Source organism: Gossypium raimondii, chromosome 10, assembly GCF_025698545.1.
Source record: "Gossypium raimondii isolate GPD5lz chromosome 10, ASM2569854v1, whole genome shotgun sequence".
NCBI classification, from domain to species: domain Eukaryota; kingdom Viridiplantae; phylum Streptophyta; class Magnoliopsida; order Malvales; family Malvaceae; genus Gossypium; species Gossypium raimondii.
In genome coordinates this window covers 40,367,635-40,392,354 of record NC_068574.1, presented here as the reverse complement: position 1 = coordinate 40,392,354, position 24,720 = coordinate 40,367,635, and the positions used below count along the sequence as shown (strand labels likewise).

The following is a 24,720-nucleotide window of genomic DNA, read 5'->3' as shown; positions in this document are numbered from 1 at the left end:
TCCCACCACCATATGGTCGTTTTTCCTCCTTAGTTACCCTTACCGCCTATAGTACCACCGTCGACCGTTTCTACCATCATCATCGTTTATCGCCTCCTACCACCGTTTGGCTCCATTCCCTTTCTTTTTATTTTATTATTATATTTATTACTACTTTTCTTATTATTATGTTGTTAATTTAGTTTATTTTAGTTAATTTAGTCAATTTTTTTCTCATGATTTTTAATTTTATTCTTAGTATTAAGATTAGATTTTAGTATATTAATTATGTCTTATTTAGTGATTCGACTTTCATTATGAGTGGGTTGCTTGCCGATTTGTTTTGCTTCATATGTTGATCTCTTCATCTGCTAGATCAGTTTATTGGTGGTGCTAATTTTTCTAGTTTAATGATATTTGGTTGTTATTTTTTATTTCATGCATATAATGATAAATACTAGAGGTAAAACCAAGGTCGTTGTCCCTGCCTCTAAAAAGTAAAAAAACACTAGGTGCTACTTCATTTTCAGCCCCAACCACAATCACGAAATATCCATGTCTCCAATTTAGTCTAGATCCACATGAGAACCAATATTAGTACCTTAAGGAGCGACCTTTGGAAGTGAGTTGTTGTATTGATTGGGAAGCTCTCTAGGCGGTTCGTTTAGCTGCCAGGGCTCAAGTACTGATTGACACGGCACCATGGGATTAATTCTTTACCATCGTGGAGCCCATTTATGCCAAACTCACACTGGAGTTCTGCTTGATTTTCTTCCTACAGTCGGCTATTTCACAGTGGGATGAGCCTCGTACTATTTCTTTTTGACTTAAGGGTACGACGCATTACCTTAGCGTCCCGGGCTTCAGAGCTGCCCTTGGACTATATTCCAAGTTTATGGATACCCTTGAGTTATTAACACTTTCCAAGCACATCCATTGACCGACTCTATTCTGTTGGTTCAATATTGTCGAAGCTGAGTTGTGGTATAACCGGAGTAAGTCAAAGGCAACATGCTCACCTCCGGCTTTACTTTGTATTCATGTCATTCTGGCCACACATTGACTGGTCGGAAGGAGAGTATGAGGGTTTTTAGTACATCAGACGCGTATTTTCTATGAAGAACGAAGACACGCCACCCAATCAATGTCACTTACTACATGGCTCACTGTTGTCACCACCAGTCTGATCAGAATAGGAAGAGCCCTATCTGTATGGGTTCTTACGTGAGACGTTTGGCGAGGTAATTTGGGTTTCTCGACACTTCGGAATAAACTTCATCCTTCACTCTAGTTGGACAGATGATCCCTCAAGGGTTGTCTACCATGACCCATATGCAGAGGATTCAACGTCAGCACAGAGCAGGTCCACACCAGTATACACTATTTCATCTGGATCCTTACGATGAGCATGAGAAACTTCCAAACAATGACCCACCTCGACATGCAGACCTGACTCGATCCTCTCTTCTGAGTCACTCCACTACTACATATTCAATCAAGTTTGAGGACATCTTTCGCACACACAGCAGCAACCCGAGCGGATCGACCGCTTTAAGCAGCATCAGCCAAAGTTGATCAATCGCCTTGAGCAGCTACATTTGGAACACTTCGGCCAACTTCAGCACAAGCAGGATCGCATCGAGACTTATCTTCAGTAGATGTGCCAACATTTTCACATTTCTTCACCCGATCCCCCTTGTTGTTCCTGTGCCTTTCGACCCTGACACCCCGCATAATGTTGATCCGTGATTCCATTTAGTTTTATAATTTTTTATTTTATTTTTTATTTTTATTTTTAATTGTAATTATATTTTTATTGTTATTTTTTTATTTTATTTGTCGGACTTATATTTTTATGCACTTTTTTGTTATTGTTTTGTCGATTCTGTTTCTATTTTGTTATATCTTCATCTTATTTTATTTTTATCTATCTTCTTACTAGTGTGCTTAGAACCATGTACTTAATTTAGGATCTCTTATGATTCTGAATTTCACTATTCTGACGAAATCATGCAAATTCAGGGCAGTTTCAGTTCTCTTCCTCCATTATGATATTTTGATTATTGTGTTTATATCTAGTTGTACATTGAGGGTAATGCACATCTTAAGTGTGGGTAAGATTTTATATGTTTATGCGATCTAGTCCCTAAATTATTATCTGTATTCAAGTAATTTTCTCAAACATAACATTAAAGTTATTATTTTTAATTTGAAATTTTATTTATTCTGTTTGAGATTAATTTGTGGGTTTTGTGCATTGTTTTATTTATACTTGAAGACAAAAAGAATCAAGCATTATAAGTTATTTTAAGAAATCATTATTTTAGGTTGTCTCCTAAATGAAGCATTATTTTGAGATTTTAAATTTACAAGTTTGACATCAAAACTATAATTTTTTGTGAGCTTTTCAACCTATAAGGCATATATTTTCTCATGCTCATTTTATTTTTGGTTTTGAGTATGTCAACTTTATTTGTTTTTCTAGAACTTGCTTCAGTTATACATGTCGAGACCATATTATTGATTTGATATCCTGAGATAATAGAGGCACTTAGTATTTAACTCGCCTAACATTTAAAAAGCTTACCCGTTGAATTAACCCCTAGTAAACCCTGTTGATCCTAACACTTTTTTTTTAACTTAATACTCATTTATGTTAACCATAAATCACATTAATTTTGTAAATTACCTTTTTTGCTGACTCTCCTTTTTTTTCGAGATTCGATTTGGTTAGTTCCCTGACTATGTTTCATCATTGCATTGCTGAATTTTCTTTTTGTTCTAAAAAAATGAAAATTAAAAAAAAAATATTGAGCTTGAATCATGAGTTTCATATTTTGTATAAAAGCTCATACTCATTTTTTATTTCTTGTTGATATAAATTCATTTAATTTAGCAACTGAATTTTTTTGTGGTTTGGTAACTTATTAACTCAACTCTCAATTGTAACTAACTCTTCTAACCTTTTTTGTACCCTTAACCTAAGCATCATTGCAACCTTATAAAGACCTCTTGATTGGTGTATCATCTCGGTCTATAGTAGTGGAGATTTGATTTTTCAAGCAAACCTATAATAATAACATTTATTGTTTGACTGTTGAGTGCGCATTACTTGAACCTTAAACACTTTGAGTGCTTTGAGTGAATCCTTAGTAAGGGTGTTAATTCTTATTGAGTTTAAATTTCAAGTAATTATTGAGATAGGGGAGACGCCTATGTTTTTATGCTTTAAAAATCTCTGCTCGGACTGCTTGTGTTCTTTAGTGTCATTTTTGTTTAAATTTTCAATGCATGATTCTCTGTATATTATCCTAAGCCATTATCGGTGAAAATAATAAATTGAGGGAAGTTCACTTGAATGTGGGTTGAAATTTTTCTTGAGGACAAACAAAAGCTCAAGTGTAGGGATATTTGATAAGTGTTAAAAGTAACATGTTTTAACCTCATTCCTAATATATTTTTAGGTGACTATTCGATGCAAATTGTGATATTTATACTTCTAGTCTTTTAAATTCATGTTTTAATGTTTAATAGAGTACTTGGGAGTAAAAAGGGTGAAAAACAAGCAAAAACCAAAGCATCGGAGCAAGCTACATGAGCCACACGGGCTAAACTATTCCACACGGCCAAACCATATAGGCGTGTGGTAGGCCATGTCGATATCATGGAATTACACACCGAACTGTAAAAAATCTCGAGTTTTAAGCTTTTCGGGCATTCTAAGACGTATATATGAAAAAAATAAAAATATAAGAGTGAGCCGTCAAAGAATATTCAAGAAAACAACTCGAAAAACACCATTGAAGTCAACTATGAAGAAAATTTCTGTCAAGATTGAAGATTGTCATTTAATTTTTTTAGGACGTTATCATGGTTTCTTTGTTTCTTTCGATTATATTGTACCTTGAATGTTTTTATTTTGAAGCATTAACTAATTTTCTAAATACCTATGAGAGATGAACCATATGATGGATTCTGTCATTTGATTTTTATTTTATGCAATAAATATTTAGTTCTTATTCTCAATTGTGTGTCTTTAATTCTTGGTTTGATATTTCTAAATTACTGATCCATGTTTGATGTGCTTAAATCAGTGGTTGAATAGACCCTGTTTAAGAGTAAATCTTACTTAATTGAGTGAAGTTGCATGCAATCCTAGAAATAAGATGCATAAATCTACCAAATTAGAGTAAAATATAATAGGAGAATCAATAGCAGGAGCTAATGTGATAATAGCAGTTTTAATTAGAAAGAAATTTCAATTAATCAACCTAGAGTCAGTTGCTCTTATGATCGAAAGAGATATTTGCATAATTTAGGAATTTCTACGAATCAATGTGCTAAGTAAAGAAATTGCGTAATTTAAATTGGTAGTGACAGATGAAATCTAGTTGAATTATTTCCTAGGTATTGTTTTGCTTCTTGGTTGTTAATCAATTATTTTCGTGTTTTGTTCTTTTTCCGCGTTTGTTAGTTAATTAATTTAGTTAATTTTAGTTTTAATTAGTCAATCGAATTATTTGATTAAATAATAGAAAGACGGTAATTACTAGTACTTTTAGTATTCGTGGGAACGATATCTTTGCTCACCATAGCTATACCATTAATTTAATATGTACACTTGCCTTAGTCAACTTTTTAGTTAATTTCATGTGGTATGGCCGTGTGGAATGGTTCAGCCCGTGTGGTTCCTGTAGCTTGCTCCGATGCTTTGGTTTTTACTCGTTTTTCACTCATTTTGCTCACAAGTGTTCTATTAAGCATTAAAACATGAATTTAAAGGATTAGGAGTACAAAATTCACAATTAACATCAAATAATCACCCCAAGATGCATTAAGAATGAGATTAAAACATGAAACTTTTAACACTTATCAAGTCAACGCTGAACATGTGAAGAAGACAACATCTCAAATGCATTATGGGCAGTATGAGTTTCTTCTAATGTCTTTTGGACTCACCAATGCACCCTCTACTTTCCAAGCTACCATGAACAATGTTTTTCGACCATATCTTCATAAGTTTATACGGGTATTCTTTGATGACATTTTGGTGTGTAGAAGAAGTATTGGAGACCACATTTGTCATTTAGAATTGGTAGTGCAAACTCTACATGATAATAATTTGATGGAGAAACGCCGCATATGCATTTTTGGCGTTGCTTCCATTGAGTATTTGGTGCACTTTGTATTAGCAGAATAGAATCATTCAGAATGGGCCATGTCCCAAAAATAAGAAGGTTGTTCGTAGATTCCTTGGCCTCACCGGATATTACCGAAAGTTAATAAAAAGATTTGCTCATTGTTACAGTTGTCGTTGGTTTGCTTAAAAAAGAATGGTTTTCTTGGGGTGAATCCCCGCAACATGCTTTTGATACTTTGAAGAGTGCACTTAGTCAAACACCTGTCCTTGCACCACCAAAATTTTCAAATGCTTTTACCTTGGACACAGATGCTTCTGGTTTTGGTATACGGGCAGTTTTATCTCAGCTTGGACACCCAATCGTTTATTACAGTAAAAAGCTTTCACCTCGGATGCAACAAGCTCTAGCCTATCATCCCAAGATGTATGCCATCGCTCAGGCAGTCGGCAAAAGGCAATACTTATTGCATCGTAAGTTCATCATCTTGACAGATAAAAAAAATCATTGAAACACCTCAACGAGCAAACTATAGGGACCGGAGCAGCAACATTGGTTGTACAAATTAATGGGATTCAATTTCGAAATTCTTTATCGTCCCGGAAAAATGAATTCAGTAGTAGATGTAATATCTCAAGCCAATTTTTGGTCGATTAGAACAATTTCAAAATTCAAATGCTACTGATCCTGAGGTATTAGCATTGTGTGAATAGGTACAAAGCGAGCAAGAGTTGGTATAGTCCTCGATACTTTGGGTTTATAAGATTATAAAAAAGGTTGGTATAGTGGCTTGCTATACTTGCCTGCATCATAAAAAATCCACCCCGTGTTTCATGTCTTGGTGTTGAAGAAATGCAAGCCCCAGCTGGTTATTCCTCTCTCTTTACTCGATGTGGATATTATAGTTTCAAAACAACCTATGACTCTTATTAGTCGACATGAACTGTTATTGAATGGGCAAAGAAAGAAGCAAGTAGTTATCCAATGGGAAGGAGAATCTACTAATATGGCAACATGGAAGGATGAGGATATATTCAGAGGGCAATATTCAGACTGGAACCTTGAGGACAAGGTCCCTTTAGTAGCGGATGGTTATGTTATGATCCCAGAACTGATGGAGGATGATAGGCTCTCAAATATGGCAGAGGCAAAGTAGCAACCAAAGAAGGAAACCTCCAGCTGTGCTGGAAGATTATGATTTATCCTAAATTATTGTAATGCTAACAGGATAATTGTAAGGAGAATTTACAAATAAGAGAGCTATGTTTTATGGGAAATTATCTTTGTATTACAAGAGTATTTCTTAATAAAGCTAAAGCTGCTTCTTTTCTTGTTCATATGGCTAATGGCCTAATCAGCTTTATTCTTGCCTTATTTCCTCCTCTTCTATTAGTTTCTGCTCTTTTCTATATTAAGCTTCTTAAAAGTTGTTGATATATCACAGATCGTTCCAATATGAATATATGATATCATTCTCAAAGTTCAAGAAACATGATTGTTGCATATATGGATTGGTGGTATAGCAAAAAAGATACATCTTTGAGCAAATTTTTCTTACCAGAAACTTATGATTTTCCTCAAGATATGGAGGAAATGTCAAACAAAATTTCTCCATGTCGCCTCTAACATCTCCTTTGCAAGTTATCACTTCCATGAATTTCTTCCTATCTGGTGCCAGCTTCATAGCAACCTGTCATCCAGCACACTTGAGGGGATATAGAACAAGTAATTCAATGCTCAAATAGTGATATTGAGTATACATTAAAGAAATCTTTCACAATAATATTTTTGAAAACATCAAAGGCTAACATTTGCAATTCGTCGGTAATCAAAAAAAAAAAAAAACTTGACAAAGTGAGAATAAAAATATTTACTGTGAAACTTGAGCTAGCAATCCATCCATGGAATTTTTTCAGGGTCTTGCCATAGGCATCTGTACAAGCATCAGTCACTGACCAATCTGGATGTGCAAGTAAGTTGCGGAACAATTCTACTATAAAATCCATTGCTCTGAAAATCATAAAAATTATAAAATTACAAACTGTAAGTAGTTGCCAAGGACATATATGAACAAGATCAGATTCTGCAGTTGCCTAAGAATGTGGACAAGTATATAATATAAGTACCTTGTCAACCAAAGAATACCATTAGTACAACTTGTTGATCCTTTCGCTGATTTACATTCGTACTCTTCTTTCACCATATTGTACAAGTAGTTGTATCTAAAGGGATCCGACTGGTATTTTTTTTCCAATCTCTGAAAGCAGAAGCAACAGAAGAACCAGTAATTCATACACGGTTGTTGCAGGAAATTAACATAAGTTATGTGCTAAGGGCACAGCCCCACCCTCTGCACCCCCCTTTGTGAGGAGACACCACTTCATCCAAAGTTATGAGGCTATTTTGCCGAGTTCCTTAAAGAATGTTGTTTTCGGGTTTAGATACCCTTTTGTTGAAGGTCATTCGAGCTTTTCCTGGGAATGTATGGACTCTTGGACAAAAGAAAATCATTTACTCATAAATAAACATCTTACTGATGTGTTTCTACCAATATCACGCTTTACAAGGGCCATAGCAGTTCCAAACTTATCTGCAAAAGTAACAACATGGAGGTTTCAGTTCTTCCCTGGAAATCAACATTGTATCCAAAAGAAAGATAGCCAGTAATCCCCTGCACAATGTAGGCCTTTAACATCCAAATGACACATATTGATCACATCTATACTGACAAATACTATCTTTGACAACTCAAGCAAAGTATTGCCAGCTAAATTATCTAGCATTTGTCGTGCAACATGGTTTTATCATCATTTCAATCTTAAAATCTTCTCCAAATCTCACAAAACTGCAGCTATAAAGTTTCAAGTACCACTAACAAACTTGAACAAATATTTCCATAAAGATTGAACTTGAATTAGATGCTAAAAGCTAACTAATCTAACAAGCTTAACCTAAAAAAAAACAAACCTATGACTGGCAAAATCAACTTGCAGACGTCCAGGAATGGCTTTGTAAGCATTTCTCCTTGTGGGGATCTGATGTGCTGCATTCCTTCCAATGATGGAGTAAAAACTGTTCCTTCCATTGCTGGAAAAAGCTCACTCTTTTTTCACTGCAACAATCAAATTAAATTCCCTCTGAGTTAAATCGCGCCCTTAAATTCAACCTTTTTGGTTTCTCAAATCACCAAAGTTTAGCCTTGTCACTCAAAAATTCAAAACCCCATTTCGATAAACATATAAAAAGATTTTGTAAATTTTGATCAGATCGATAATTTATCATGGATCAAAGCATGCACCTTTATTGTACTAAACTTAAAACAGAAAAAAGAGAGAAGTGGAGAATTATGACGAATCAAAAATGATAAAATGTGGGTTTTTATATTTCGATTCGATTAAGAGACCGAAAAAAAGAACCTTGAGATTTCTTTCTTACTTTCTTGTTTTTTTCTTTTTTTAAGGATCGGAATTTTTAAAGATATTGAAAAAAACAGAGAACAGTTTTTATCATTCAACTAAATTTGGGATACATGTGGATTTCACGTCGAGGGCTGCTGTACAAGTACGTTTCTGTTCAGGGTGTCTACGAGACTTTCATAAAATTAGATGGAGCCACCTTTGCTTTTTCAGAATATTTTTTACTACTGATTATTTAGATAATAAATTTCCTACTTTAAAATACAGACTTAATCATGAACCATTTGATATAATCAATATTGAATGGGGTTTTACTAAAGAAATAGTTGTGCAAAATCTCTCTTTTCATCTTTTAAAAGATTTTCCAGCTATTGTAAAGTCTGTCTTACAAAACATCATAAACAATGATGATTTTTATTACTATTTTCATATTGAAATTAGTAGTCTAATTGGTATAGCTGAACAAGAAAGATTTTATCAGCCGTATCAAATTTGGATTATTAAAAAGATGATTGGAAACCCCAAATTATCTGTTGTTAATGAAGATAAAGAACATTTGTCAAAAACAATTGATGAATGTTATAATAAATTTGAAAATTATCAAGTCCAAACAGGAATAGAATTATTATCACAAGCCTATTATCTTCTTCATGATGAAGTTTATAAACTATGGACGGATGGAAGAAGGATATTGGCATTTCCTAATGGAAACATCCAAGAGGAAAGAGATGAAGAATCTGTGAAGCTGTTAAAAAAGATTACTGAAATGGAGATAGAAGAATTTCCATCTCACATTATACAAAAAATCAAAAATACATGGGAGATGTGGAACTCACCACCAAGACTCTCATCAGATTCTTTACATTTGGATGAGATTGAAGAAATGAATCTCAATAATATGCAAGAAGGTTGAAGTCAACAAAAATAGCAACCAGAAAGAAAGAAAATCCACGTACCAATAAAAAGTCTGGCAAAGTAGAAGTCATCATTATGGAAGCAACTATTAATGATAAATCACATCAAGATAGATTGATGATGCAAGCAAGATGGAAGCAGCCATTAATAAATTACTAAGTATTTTTAAAAAATCTAATTTAATTATTAAATTCAATCAATCCATATCGATTTATCAATTAGTTTAATGACTTTATTCGAATCAATACTTTAATTAATTTCCAACTATTAATATATATATGATTTATTAATAAAGAATTATATCAATAGGCTTTCAGTCTTCAACATTAGGACGTCAACTACTATGTTGTTAAAATATGTATTTAAATTTGGGGAAAATGTAAATATAATATTTTATTTTCTTGTATTTTGATTATTTTATTGGTTAAATTAGTTTCCTTTTCAATATGATGCATGGACTATTGTATGTACTTATTATAATATAGTTTGTGTATTGTAAATATATTTTTAATATAATTACTCATTAATTTGAATATATTTTTAATAAGTAATATGTGCTAAAAGTAGCATGTTGTAATCTTATTTTAAATACATTTTTAGGTGATTATTCGATGTTAATTGTGAATTTTATACTCTTAATCCTTTAAATTCATGTTTTAATTCTTAATAGAACACTTGGGAGCAAAAGGAGCAAAAAATCAGAGTATCAGAGCAAGCTTTAGGAGCCAAACGAGCGTGTGGTAGGCCGTGTCGGTTTCACAGGATTGCACATTGAATAGTGAAAAATCAGGTTTTTTAGGCATTCTAAGTGGCATATATGACAAAAATAAGAATATAGCATAGAGCCGTCAGAGAATACTTAAAGAAAACAACTCGAAAAACACCATTGAAACTAACTTTAAAGCAGATTTCCGTCAAGATTGAAGATTCCCAGTTAATTTATTAGGAAGTTATCATTAGTTTCTTTATCTTGGATGTTTTTATTTTCAAGTATGAACTAATTTTCAAAATACCTAGGGAGATGAATCCTATGATGGATTTTGTCGTTTGATTTTTAAAATACCTAGGGAGATGAATCCTATAATGGATTATGTCGTTTGATTTTTATTTTACGCAATAATATTTAATTTCTTATTCTCAATTATGTGTGCTTAATTCTTGATTTAATATTTCTAAAGTATTGATCCATGTTCGACGTGCTTAATTCGGTGGTTGAATAGGCCCTGTTTTAGAATAGATATTACGTAATTGAGTGGAGTTGCATGCAATCTTATAAATAGGACGACATAAATCTACCGGATTAGAGTCAAATCTAATAGAGGATTCCATAGCACGAGTTAATGTGATAATAGGAGTTTTATTTAGAAAGAAATTTCAATTAATCAACCTAGAGTCAGTTACTCTTATGCTCGAAAGAGATATTAGCATAATTTAAGTATTTCTACAGATCAATGTACTAAGTAAAGAAATTGTGTAATTTAGATTAATAATGACAGAGGAAATCTAAGTGGATTCTTTCCTGAGTATTGTTTCGCTTCTTGGTTGTTATTCGATTATTTTCGTGATTTGTTCTTTGGCGTGTTCATTAGTTAATTAAATTAGTTAATTTAGTTTTAATCAATCATTCAAATTATTAAGTTAAATAATAGAAAAAAGTTAATTACTAGTATTTATAGTCATCGTGGGAACGATATCTTGCTCATGATAGCTATATTATTAATTGATAGGTGTACTTGTCTTAGTCAAAATTTTAGTTAATTTTGTGACACATCAAAATAATTAAAATTAATAAAAAATTCCATAAAAATTAATAAGTTTAGGTATTGAATAATTACAATAAAAATTATTATTTAAATTAAATAATAAAATGTTAAATAAAAATATATTTTATGATAATTTTTAATTCTAATTAAATAATTAGAAACAAAATTAGATATACATATATTAATATATATGTTTAAGTATATTAAATTTATCTATTTGTTTTAAATTTAATTTAGATAAATAAATTAATCTAGTTATCTTAAATTAAAATTAAATAATGTAAATATTAAGATAAATATTCTTTATCTTGATAATTTTATATTATTTTTATTTTTAAATTTGAACTATATTTTTAAGTATAAATAGGAAAATATAATTAAATTATTTTTATGAAATTTTTATAAAATTTATGTTATAGTTATGATATCTTTTATACAAATTTATAATAATACGAAATTATTGTTTTCTTTTTAAAAAGAATTTATTTTTAACATTAAATAATTATCTAAAAGGAATATATATATATATATATATATATATATATCATATTTTAATTTTCGTTTTTATAATTATTAATCAAAAACCCTTATTAACATGTAATTAAAAATACAATAACAAATTAAATGTAATACGGTAAGTGTAAACATTTGCAATATCCTCCATGAATAAAATTTCCGACTTGCAACTTGCAATTAGGAAATAACTTTTAGTATTACCTTTAAAATTAAATGATGGTGTAAAAAACCCTCAAATTTTTTGGTTTAATGGTGTAAAAAGTCCTCAATTTAAAAGATAAAGAAATTAAGTCCCTGTATGTGCATCAAAAAAGTCCTCAAACTTTTTCAGAAAAAGCAATTAAATTAAGCCTCTACATTTTTTTGCACTCAATTAGATACTTGAACTATTAAAAAGCATAAAAAAGAACCTCCAAAAAAAAAAGCAATTAAACCTTTATTTTTTTTGCACTCAATAATTGTCAAAATACATCAAAAAGGCATTTGACTATAAATTTTAACAGTTGACCGTTAAAGTTAACTGTCCCTAATTTTTTTCAGTTAAAGTCACCCCATGTTACAACCACTGCGTCACATATGACAAAAAAAATTATAAAAAATAAAAATCAATGAAAGTTATAAAAATTATTAAACTTTAATAAAAATATAAAAATATTTAAAACTTACTAAAAATAGAAAAAATAATTTAAAATTAATCAAAAAGGCCATTTAACTATTAACTTTAACCGTTGGCAGTTAAAGTTAATGATCCCCTTTTTTTTAATTAAAGTCGTCACGTGTCACAATATAGTGTGACATGTGGCGAAAAATGATAAAAAAATAAAAATCAATAAAAGTTATAGAAAAATTATAAAATGCTTCTTTTGGTATGATAATTTTATAATTCTTTACTAATTTTATATTTCTTTACATTTTTTTTCTAATTTTCTTACGACTTTATACAAATTTATATATTTTTATGATTTTTATAAAATTTTATAATTTTTACTATTTTATAATCTTTTTCTAATTCTTAGTAAAATTAAATATTTCTTATATTTTTTATTAAAATTTTAAAAAATTATTTTTATCATTATTTGTCACATGCCACACCGTGGTTTTGACACGTGGTGACTTTAACTGAAAAAAATTAGGGGCAATTAGTTTTAACGGTCAATCGTTAAAGTTAACGGTCAAATGATCTTTTTGATGCATTTTGGCAATTGAGTGCCAAAAAAAAGTAGGGGCTTAATTACTCTTTTGAAAAGTTTAAGGGCCTTTTTGATGCATTTTAATAGTTCAAGTACCCAATTGAGTACAAAAAAAAAGCGCTTAATTGTTTCTTCTGAAAAAGTTTGAAGGTCTTTTTGATTCATTTTGAAAAGTCAAGTATCCAATTGAGTAAAAACAATAGTAAGGACTTAATTGTTTTTTTTTAAAGGTTTGAGGGCTTTTTACATCCTTAAGCCCAAATTTTTTCAAAAAAAACCAATTAAGTCCTTTTTTTTCACTGAATTGGTTATTTTAACTTTCAAAATGTATTAAAAAGACCCTCAAACATTTTCAAAAGAAACAATTAAGCCCCTATTTTTTTTTTTGGAAATTCAATTGGGTACTTGAACTGCAAAAATGCATCAAAAAGGCCCTCAAACTTTTTCAAAAGAGCAATTAAGCCCCTACTTTTTTTTTGCACTCAATTGAGTATTTGAACTGCCAAAACATAAGGTCCTTTGACCATTAACTTTAACCGTTGACTACTAAAGTTAACTGCCCCTAATTTTTTTCAGTTAAAACCACCATATGCCACAACCATGGAGTGATATATGGCAAAAAAATGATAAAATAGAAATCAATAAAATTTAGAAAAAAATATTAAATTTTAATAAAAATATAAAAATATTTTAATCTATTAAAAATTAGAAAAAAAATTAGAAAATTTTATAAAGTCGTAAGAAAATTAGAAAAAAATAAAAAGAAATATAAAATTCGTAATAAAATTATAAAAATTATAGTATCAAAAGGTGCATTAATTTTTCTATAATTTTTATTGATTTTTATTTTTTTATCATTTTTCGCCACATATCACGCTGTGTTGTGACACGTGATGGATTTAACTGAAAAAAACTAGAGGTCATTAACTTTAATGGTCAACGCTTACAATTAATGGTTAAAGGGTATTTTTAATGCATTTTATATTTTTTTATGATTTTTATAACATTTTGCAATTTTTATATTTTTTTACGATATTTATAATTTATTCTATTTTAAATAATTTTTATTAATTTTTATAAATCTTATTGATTTTTATTTTTTATAATTTTTGCCACATGGCACGCCGTGGTTATGACACTGAGTGACTTTAACTGAAAAAATTAGGGACAGTTAACTTTAATGTCAACTGTTATAGTTAACAGTCAAAGGAACTTTTTGATGTATTTTGATAATTCAAATACCCAATAGAAGTAGGAGTTTAATTACTTTTTTTGAAAAATCAAGACCTTTTGATACATTTTAAAAGTTCAAATACTCAATTTGAGTACAAATTTTGTGACTTTTACACCTTAAACTAAATTAAAAATATCAATCAAAATATAGTAATATATTCTAAAACTTATATAATATCTTTCACATTTGTTCTATCAGAACAAAGCTAAAATACATAATATCTAATATATTAAAATTAAATTAAATCAATGATATAAACTATCTTAATCTTCTTATCTTCTCCTCTCTCATTACAAATCCTATTACATTTTCAACTTCTTTGCAAGAAACGAACAAACCATTGTTTCCTAAAATTAATCTTTCACATATTTAATTTATGTGCTTTTCTAGTTAGGTGTGACCATAGATTATGATTTCTTTTTCTTCTTGTTAATTTTAGAATATCGTTTTTATTTAAAAATAAATATTTTGATAAAATATTTAGACCGTTACCGTTTCCATGCATGTGTTTTAACTTCATTTTTTTTAAAATTTGTTTAACTTTAGAATTTTTTTACCTAGTTTTAAACTTTACTTTTATTTTTAAAAGAAGTGAGACTAGTTTGTCGGAAGTTTTTTTAAACAACATGCAACTGTGTTTATTTTAAATTTTCAACAACATGCAACATCTACTATTAGCCCTTATGTTCTGTGGATGTTTTAATTTTACTAATTTTAGTTTTTAGTTTTAGAATGGGTCAATTTTAGTTTTTATACTTTTGAATTTTAAAATTTTAGTCTTAATACAAATAGTAGCAGTTAAATATGTTTTGCTAAATTTAATTACTAGTCTTGTACTATGCGTACAATTATATTTAGTCTATATTTTCAAATGAATCATTCTAAGTCCCTATACTTTTGATTTTGAAATTTCAATCATGATGTAAATATTAGTTGTTAATCCATTAACTAGATTTTTAGTAAGTAAAATGTGAAAATAACAAGTGGCATGGTATATTACACATGATAATATGTTTGTTACATCGATTTTAGAAATAGCAAAACTTAATGAATTTAACCGTTGTCATTTGTTGATGATTGAAAATTTAAAATTTTAAAAGTATAGGGATTAAAATGATCAAATTAAATTACATAGATTAAATCTACAACTTTCAGAAAATACATGAACTAATGCTAGAATTTAACTTATTTTATTTTAGCAAAAAGTCAAAAATTATATTATAATAATATTGAAGAAAGTAAACCATTGTTAAAATTAAAGTTGGCAAAACAGGCCTGAACTCAAATGTTTGTTCATACTTATTTGATCCCTAACTATCTAAGTTCGTAATGATACAAGCCTAAAATAATTTGAGTTTGAACCCGATATAGATCTGATCCAAAACTAAAAAATCGAATTTATAACTAAATAGACATTAATAGTTAATACAATTATATGATTGTATTTAAAATAAAAATAAGCTATAAATCAATAAATGATAAATATTTAATTTATGAAAATATATTTATAAATATTATGTAATTATATTAACAATTTATTAACAATAAAGACAATTAATAATACTTTTTATTTTATATTATAAATTAAAAATGGATTATGAGGATAAATATTTATAATAAAATTATTATATATTTATAATAAATATAAAAAATTAATAATTATTCAAATTTATAAAATTTAAATTTAATGATTATATTAAAATATGAATTTAATAATATAATAATTCAAATGTAATAAATTAATTTTATAATTCTCAAAAATAATTTTGAATCATTAATTATATATATACATATTATAACAACTTTTATCTTTCAAATTTTCTTCCTCATAATTAAAGCATAAATCATATTCATAATATTACAAATATATTATCTATTAAAGACTTAAGTATATTGTTTAAATTTTTATATGTTTCAAATATTGTTTCATCAATAATTTTAATTAATATATCATTATTTAAATAATAAAATTTTATAAAACATATGAACAATTCGTGCATCGCACAAGATAGGAAACTAATTTTTATATAATTTTAAATTTTTTAAATTCTGTAAATTTTAAAATAAGTTTTATATTTCCATTAAAAATAATTTTTTTATAATTTTTATATATTTTATATTTTTCATTAAAATTTGGTTTTTATCGCACATTTAACTCGATTAGTCCATATTTTTAATATTAATTGCACAAGATGATGTGGACAAATCAAGTTATTACATGCTGCATACATGTCACATCATCAGTTGAAAGTACCTGCCACATAATCTCATTTTAAGTATTAAAAAGTTGGAGTCAAATGTGTGATAAAAACTAAATTTGGATACTCATTTAAATAATAAAATTTATGTAACAATTTGAAAATTGAAACTAAATTTAGATACCAACAAGTATATATATACCCATAAATAAATTATGATTGAGCCAATGTATTTAAGAGAGTTAAACTTTAGGTGACAAAAAAAAAAGTATTATAAGTCTAACAAATTTTCCATTAAACAAGATATCTATGGGTGCAACGTCTTAGTTCTTTGCTGAGGGAAGAAAATGTTTAATATACCAAGGAAACAAATCTTTAGGAATTGGCAGAATTAGAATGAATACGAACAATAGCCATTCCTGCAATTAGACTACAAAGCAAATTTGTATATCAAATCATAGAATATAATCGTAGTAAATTTCCCCTACTTCATTTCACTTGACAAGAAAATATTAGTTGTGCAACATAAATATAGGACTCAACTGGGCATGAATCAATCAAAGGTCAAATGTACAACTTTGGTCCCATATTTTACATAATTATGGATTTCACCTTCCTATATTTATATTTTTATTTTTATAATGTAAAATTAAATGTTGGTAATGACAATGAATAGGAAAAAAAAGAGAAAAATAGAACATACGGAATTTACGTGGAAACCCTTTCGGGAAAAAATCACGGGTAGAAGAGAAGAAAAAGAAAGACGATTACGTCTATTTATAGTTTTAAAAACCTTATTCTAATCAAAGTCAAATAGAAGTAATGGAGTAAGATTAAATACCTTATTCTAATAAATATCAAATAGAGGAATACGAATTTTACTTCAACTTTCGAACTTCACCCTCATATATCTCCCTATCTTACCTACCTGTATTTATTTTAACAAAAATTTAAATCACATTACTTCTAACACATAAATTACACAAATTATACATCAACTATTATAAAACTTTGGTAGAAACATATCTCATGATTGCATAATGTGGGAAGTGGTAACAGCTTCACAAATATCCAAATGAAGTTGCAATGGAGTCATCTTTATCATCGTCATCTTAAAAATGCAAGAATTTTTGTTAATATAGAAAATTGAGATTATGGATCATTCTCTCTACTTAATAAAAGTTGTGGATTTAATTTCTATACTTTTATTTGGTCATTTTAATCTTTATATTTTTAAAAATTAAAATTTTAGTCCCTACCAAACAATAATTGTTAAATTCATTAAGTAAAATTCTACTATTTCTAAAATCGATGCGCCAAACTTATTATCATATGCATAATGTCACGTCGGTTTATTATTTTCATATTTTACTCACTAAAATCTAGTCAATGAATTATCAACTGTCATTTGCATTAAGACTAAAATTTCAAAATTCGAAAAGTATAGAGACTTAAAATGATTCAATTGGAGAAAATAGAGTAAACCTACTACTATATGAATAGCATGAGACTAATAATTGAATTTAACTAAACGAATTTAACTGCTATTGTTCGGGTCAGGACTGCAATTTTAAAATTTAAAAAGTGTAGGGACTAAAATTTACCAATTCGAAAAGTATAAAGATTAAAATTAATCAAATAAAAGTCCAGAGATTAAATCCACAACTTTTGCTAAATACATGGACTAATAGTAAAGTTTAACAAAAAGAAAAAAAACCTTGCCATTTACCCATTACCATGGATGCCAATGGGGTTGAAGAACATTTTTAAAGTTTGGATCATCCCATTCCAACGATTCCCACCAAAATGTGCTTGACGTGATATTAAGAGAAGGTGGAGCATGTCCATATGGCTGACCATTGCCAATAAGGGGAACAAATGGAGGAATTCTCTTCAATTTATCACAGCTACTAACATTGATAACCTGGAGAGAATCACAAACCATTGCTCCACTTTTACTACAGATGCTCTTCAATTCTGGTAATGCATGCAATTCCAAGTTTCTCAATTTAGGAAGGTTGAATTTGATAAATGCATCGCTTCCTTTTTCTGCATCCTGGTGATCTTCTAATGTTGATGTTCCCAATATTTCTACTAGCTCATCATAATCTTCCACCCAGATTTCTTCCAGGTTTTGGAGGTTGGGAAGCAACCAATGTGCTAACAACGTCTTCATACTCATGCAGCGCCATATAAGAATTCTTTTAAGATGGGAAAAGGTGGCAGACAGAATCAATCTTTCAACTTTTATAAGTTCACTTAACTCTGGCAAATGGCGAAGATGCAATAACTCAAGGCTATGAAATGGATGAGAGCAAGAATAGGAAAACGAGGAGGAGGAAACAAGAAACTCTAATCCATGGCAGTCAGAAATATCCAACTGTTGAATATCAGTTGGGAGCATAATAAACTCACCTTGGCAAAATTCAAGTTCATTGATTGATACAAATTTATCTCTTTCATGTTCCCAACATGAAGGCCCCACCTGTAACCGGTACTTGATAAGATTGCTCTTACATTGCTGCATTGAGGAGGCAAACTTGTTCAATTCATGCATGTCTTTGAAACGCCCGCAAAAGGATTCCAACTTCTCCAATGGCACAACCTCCTCTGCTCTTAGGCTTGTTTTTTCATTATCCTCATCAAACCTCAAGTGTTGAAGGCGAGAAAGTTTTGGTAAAAGTCCAATAGGTATCTCTTTCAATGTGACAACATAAAGATCAAGATACCTTAGATTTATCAACATATCCATGCCTTCAGGGGCTTCCTCAATTTTGGTCTGACAAAGATTCAACTTCTTCAATCCTTGAAGCTTTGAAAGGCAAGGCAAATATCTTAACGCTTGACAACCATCAAGCAATAGTGTAGTGAGATTCTCTAATTTGGAGATGGAATTTGGTAAACGCTCAATCTTCGTACGTGACAAATTAAGAACACTCAAACTAGGCATGTTTGCAAAGAAAGAATTTGGGATCTTTTCTATAGGATTGTCTTGCAATAACAAGGTCTTGAGCAGTTGATGTTGTGGAGACGACCTATCTTTGAGAATCCGTGATATGGAGTTTCTCATAAGCGATACCTTCTCAACATCTGCCATCCATCCATCCTTTTTCAATAACTTTTTTGATTGCTTGCCTGCTTGTATCATACACCGAGAATTCACATTTGTGATGGACAATGCCATATCTCTCACTGCATCATGCATTTTCACGCAAGTCCAACGGAGGTGATTACTACATTTTTCCAACAAGCAGTTATCTTCTAACTTTTTCATAATAACATGGCCCTTATCTTTCATTTCTTCTCTTGTATCCATTTCATCTATGAATCCCTCATCAATCCAACACTCGATTAGCTCATTCTTTGGAATTTTAAAATCTTCAGGATAAAATGCACAATACAAAAAGCAATGCTTCACTTTGTCATCTTTCAAGTGGTCGAAACTGAATTTCAAACGCTCAATTACTTCGGCTTCTGCGCCCTCCACCTTCCCTATTCTCTCTTTCAATTCCTTGAGTGCATTTTTCCAAATACAAGGCTCATTTTCTCCTTTCAGGGTTCCAGCTACTACAACAATTGTAAGAGGTAGACCAGCACATTCTTTGACAACTAGTCTCAAAGTTGGCATTAAAGTTGGACTCTGCACTATGTTAGGTCCAACTTTATTCAAGAATAATATCAATGACTCTTCTTCCGAAAGGGGCTTCACTATTATCACCTTACAATCGATATATTTACAAACTTGCTCTGAACGAGTTGTCAATACCATCTTGCATCCATTGCCGCTAGTAGGCTCAGGGATCCCAACTTCCTCTAGAGAAATTTTATCCCATACATCATCCAGGATTAGAATATGTTTTCCAGCTTTCTTCAACATTTCTGACAAGAATGCAGCTCGTTTGAGCTTGTCTCCTGCCTTGTCCAAATCTTTCTTCAAATTCAATGCACTTGCAATATCATCTTGTAGCTTTACAACATCGAACTCCTTTGATACAGTAAGCCAAATTACCCTATAGAATATCCGTTCTTTCAAAAGATCATTGTGGATGTGCTTCATGATGGTTGTTTTGCCCACACCGCCCATCCCCCATACCCCAATCTTACTCACCTCCTCCTGCATTAAACATTGCCAAATTTCATCTTTCACAGCTTTCTCACCAACTAGTTCTGATGTTGGCAAAGCCAACCCAACACTTGGACCATCAATGACAAGACTTCCCAAGGCATTAGGAACTTTGTCAAGAAGTTTCTTCATTTCTCGAATCTTTTTATCAACCAACTTTCCATTCCAAGCACGACTGACATATCTCCCATTAGTGACTATATTTTCAACATCTTGTGCTTCCTTAATCATCACTTTCACTTTCGCTAACCAATTTTCAACTCCTTTCTTTGGTATCTTTCCCATAGGATGAAGAAGCTCTGCTTTCAATTGCAGCTCAATGTCTTCCATTTGGCTACCCAGTTCATCTCTGATTATCTTGAAGTTTCTCACATAATAATTCAACTTTCTGTGATACTGCAAGTATTTACAAACTGGAGTTCCGAGACAATTTGCAATGCAAAAGATAGGCTCTACGTACTCCATTATATGTCCCTGTAATCATATGTGTATTATCATTTTATATGTATTATCAACTTAAAAGAAGTTGAGAACAAATCGTGTACATCTATGAATGGAAGGAAAAAAAAAAACAGAAGCAAGCATATCTCTACAATCAATAAACTTTCTGTGATACTGCAAGTATTTACAAACTGGAGTTCCGAGACAATTTGCAATGCAAAAGATAGGCTCTACGTACTCCATTATATGTCCCTGTAATCATATGTGTATTATCATTTTATATGTATTATCAACTTAAAAGAAGTTGAGAACAAATCGTGTACATCTATGAATGGAAGGAAAAAAAAAAACAGAAGCAAGCATATCTCTACAATCAATAAACGATCAAACGAAGCAAAGAATGGGGAGTAGAAATTCTTGAGAGACTAAAACTGGAAACAAAAAAGTGAGCAAAGGGGCCAAACCAAAGAACCACTTCACTTCGTTGCGAATAACGCAAAGCTGCTATAGCGGTAGCATATACATAAATGTACATTTATATTTAACCAAGAGAGGTTCTGAAATAATTAAAATCTGTGAGATGTATTGGGTTTTGATGGAAATTTTTATAGCCAAATCTTCTTTTCCAAAACAAGCAGATAAAATATGTCACCATATATATGAAAAACGAAACATGTATGCTACTTTCCAAGCTTGAAATGGTAAGTTCAAAAAGTATACCGACTCACTGATTCAGATTTAAATCCAACGTAAAAAGCTAAATCAACTGATTTTATCACAGTTTATCTTTCTTGTCATCTAAATGGCACAAAATCATAAACTATGATAAGATAGCCAACAATCTTAGTGACAGTGGGAAGGAACTATATGACCCGGACCCAGATAAAAGCAAAGAAAAGCATGTCATGTCATGAGTTAATAAGCTTAGAAACAGAATTAAGCAAGCAAATGAGCTGAACTGCAAAATTACCTTGACTGGCTGGTTGACTACTTCTGCAAGACCTCGGAGATTGAAAGAACTTAAAAACAGTGAAGAAGAAATAATAGCAGAGTTGTGGGAACAATAATGAAGAAAGTAAAGAAAAACAAGCAAAGTTGAGTCAACTTTTATGGTGTTGGGTGCTCAGTAGCTTTTAAAGGATAACCCCAAGTTGTTTCACATTGCCTTGATTCCAATTTTTTTAGCCTCCTTCAATGTCCCACCTTGAAGACTTTTGATGATCTAAGACTGTGACAGCAAGGAAGAAAACAAAAAAACAAGAGAAAATGAACCAAAATTGCAAGCCGTACTCAATTATTCATGCTAAGTGTCACCAGATTATACTCCGAATTCATATTCAAGAGTGAGATTGCATGTAGGAACATTTTCAAATATTTATAATATTTTAATAACTATAAATAAATGAGTGTAATTAATCAAAAGATAAATATTTTGGTCATTGGTTAAAAGTTATATCATTTGATTTTTTAAAAAGAATTATAACTATTCAAACAATATTATTTGGATAGTTATAAAATTAAATGAATAATAATAATTTATTTATTCATAAAGACATCTATTGAAAGATGTCTCTATGAAAGACATGAAAATTCCTACAAATAGGAATAAGATTTCATTTGGAAATTATCCCAACAAATTCTAAAAGTTTTTTCTATCCTTCCTCATTTTCTAATATTATTAGATTGTTTTATAAAGAGTTACTACAGAAATTCTTTTTAGAAATTGAGTTTTTTGCTATACATTGCTTAGTGCTTAGTGGACTATTCTCGTCAGTGCAAAACCCAAATAGTCATTGGCTTCATTGTATCCTCGAGGTTAATTTGCTTGGAACTCATTTGCACACTAAAGATAGGTTGGGGTGAATATAACCTTAAAGATAGTGACTTAATACACGCTTTGGAGCCTTGTCCTATTTCTTCTTTTTTTGTTCGAGTTTCGTTCGTGTGTTTGAGATTTTCTTCACCGGAGATTTGTACTAACAATTTTAAGGTTATATTTCATGATAACTACCACAACACATGAAAGTGGAACACTAAGGGAGTTGGCTTCCAACTTTGTCAAACTTGATCAGTTTGATGGTGGCAATCTCCGACGATGGCAGGAAAAGATGCACTTCTTATTATCAACTTTGAAGATTGCTTATGTTTTGGATACTCCAAGACTTGAAGAGAATGAAAACGAATCTATTGTTGCAACCCGGGAAAGGTAAAAATCGGACAATGTTGATTATATGTGCATGGGCCACATATTGAATGGTTTATCTGATTGTTTATTCGACACCTACCAAAATGAGGTTACCGCTAAAGAACTATGGGACAAATTGGAGACAAGATACATGATAAGAAATTTCTTGTCAGTCGTTTCAATAATCATCAAATGGTTGATGGTTATTCTTTTATGGAACAATTTCGTGATATTGAAAAGATGCTGAATCAATTTAAGCAATATGATATGAAAATGGATGAAATGATTGTTGTATCCTCCATAATAGACAAACTTCCTCCATCTTAGAACGACTTTAAAAGAAGTCTAAAACATAAAAAAGAGGAAATATCTCTTGAGACTTTGGCAAATAATCTTCGTATTGAAGAAGAATATCGAAAGCAAGATCAGAATCTAAATTCTGAAACTGTCAAAGTGCATGTTACGGAGGAAGTACAAACTACTAAACCATTCAAAAGAAAGTTCAAATAGACTGATAAAGCACCTAAGTTCAAAAAGAAACAAAAGGGCTCATACTATCATTGTGGTAAGTCGGGGCATTTCAAGAATGAATGTCTATTTTTAAAGAAGAAATTATCTTCTAAGGCTGATAATAATGAAAAGTTCGTTGCAATGATATCTGAAATTAATATGGCACAAGATGATAATACATGGTGGAATGATACTGGAGAAACCAAACATGTGTGCAAAGACAAAAGTATGTTCACAAAGTTCACACAATGTGAAAATGACAATGTCTTGTACATGTGAAATTCTTCCACCGCAACAATCAAAGGCAAAGGGTCTGTTGAACTACAATTCACTTCTGGAAAGGTTTTAACCTTAAATGATGTATATTATGTGCTAGAAGTTAGGAAGAATTTAGAGTCTAGAAGTCTATTGAATAAGTTTGGTTTCAAACTTGTTTTTGAGGCAGATAAGTTTATTTTGTCTAAGGGAGGAATTTTTTTAGAGAAAGGGTATATGTATGAGAGTATATTAAAACTCAATATTATTAATAAGAATAAAAATATTATTTACGCTTATATGGTTGAAATTTTTGTTTATGTCATTATAGATTAGGTCATTTGAATTATAGAAAATTGAATGACATGTATAAGTTAAATTTAGTTCTGTTTTTAATAATAATATTGAAAATGCAATACATGTATGTTGACTAAAATTACAAGAAACCATTTCCTAAGGTTAAAAGAAAACCAAAATTGCTTGATTTGATACATAGTGATTTACGTGACATGCATAATACTCCTACATTATGTGTAAAGGAATATTTTGTTACTTTTATTGATGATTGTTCTAGATATTGTTATGTATATTTATTGCATTCAAAAGATGAAGCGCTTGATAAATTTAAAATTTATAAATCTAAAGTTGAACTTCAGTGTGAATCATTTATCAAATGCTTAAGATCAAATAGAGGTGGAGAATACTATAATCCAAGTTATTTTGAATCCACTGGAATTGTCCATCAAGTTTTACCCCTTTACACACACAACAAAACAGTGTAGCTGAAAGGAAAAATAGAGTCTTGACTAAAATGGTAAATTCAATGTTATCATATTCAGGTCTTGGACAAGGTTGTT

At 30.4% G+C, this 24,720-nt stretch overlaps 2 protein-coding genes across 4 annotated transcripts; both read right to left on the bottom strand.

The window, feature by feature from the left end:
- Positions 1–6,519: 6,519 nt before the first annotated feature.
- On the bottom strand, positions 6,520–8,662 carry LOC105778597 (glycolipid transfer protein 1). Of its 3 annotated transcripts, none has more exons than XM_012602319.2 (6): positions 8,416–8,662; positions 8,085–8,229; positions 7,652–7,707; positions 7,244–7,374; positions 6,992–7,127; positions 6,520–6,807 (listed from the first exon to the last, which is right to left on the bottom strand). In XM_012602319.2, exons 2-6 carry the CDS (start codon positions 8,200–8,202, stop codon positions 6,556–6,558), a joined length of 693 nt encoding a protein of 230 aa, XP_012457773.1. In that variant the 5' UTR covers positions 8,203–8,229; positions 8,416–8,662; the 3' UTR covers positions 6,520–6,555. The 3 variants fall into 3 exon arrangements, with proteins under 3 accessions (XP_012457773.1, XP_012457774.1, XP_012457775.1); XM_012602320.2 differs by having other exon boundaries at positions 8,534–8,659; XM_012602321.2 differs by having other exon boundaries at positions 8,553–8,659.
- Positions 8,663–17,948: 9,286 nt separating this feature from the next.
- LOC105778670 (probable disease resistance protein At4g27220) lies at positions 17,949–22,047 on the bottom strand. Its single transcript, XM_012602420.2, has 2 exons — positions 21,884–22,047; positions 17,949–20,946 (listed from the first exon to the last, which is right to left on the bottom strand). The coding sequence occupies exon 2, from the start codon at positions 20,935–20,937 to the stop codon at positions 18,082–18,084; it is 2,856 nt and encodes a 951-aa protein (XP_012457874.2). The 5' UTR covers positions 20,938–20,946; positions 21,884–22,047; the 3' UTR covers positions 17,949–18,081.
- Positions 22,048–24,720: the final 2,673 nt, after the last annotated feature.

What these genes read in the sequence shown, in the direction of transcription:
- LOC105778670 (XM_012602420.2), bottom strand. Translation starts at nt 20,937, where the DNA reads ATGGAGTACGTAGAGCCTATCTTTTGCATTGCAAATTGTCTCGGAACT.
- LOC105778597 (XM_012602319.2), bottom strand. Translation starts at nt 8,202, where the DNA reads ATGGAAGGAACAGTTTTTACTCCATCATTGGAAGGAATGCAGCACATC. An exon ending in GGTATTCTTTGGTTGACAAG is followed by an intron (nt 7,128 to 7,243) that starts GTACTTATATTA and finishes TATGATTTTCAG; the next exon opens with AGCAATGGATTTTATAGTAG. An exon ending in TTGCTAGCTCAAGTTTCACA is followed by an intron (nt 6,808 to 6,991) that starts GTAAATATTTTT and finishes GCTGGATGACAG; the next exon opens with GTTGCTATGAAGCTGGCACC.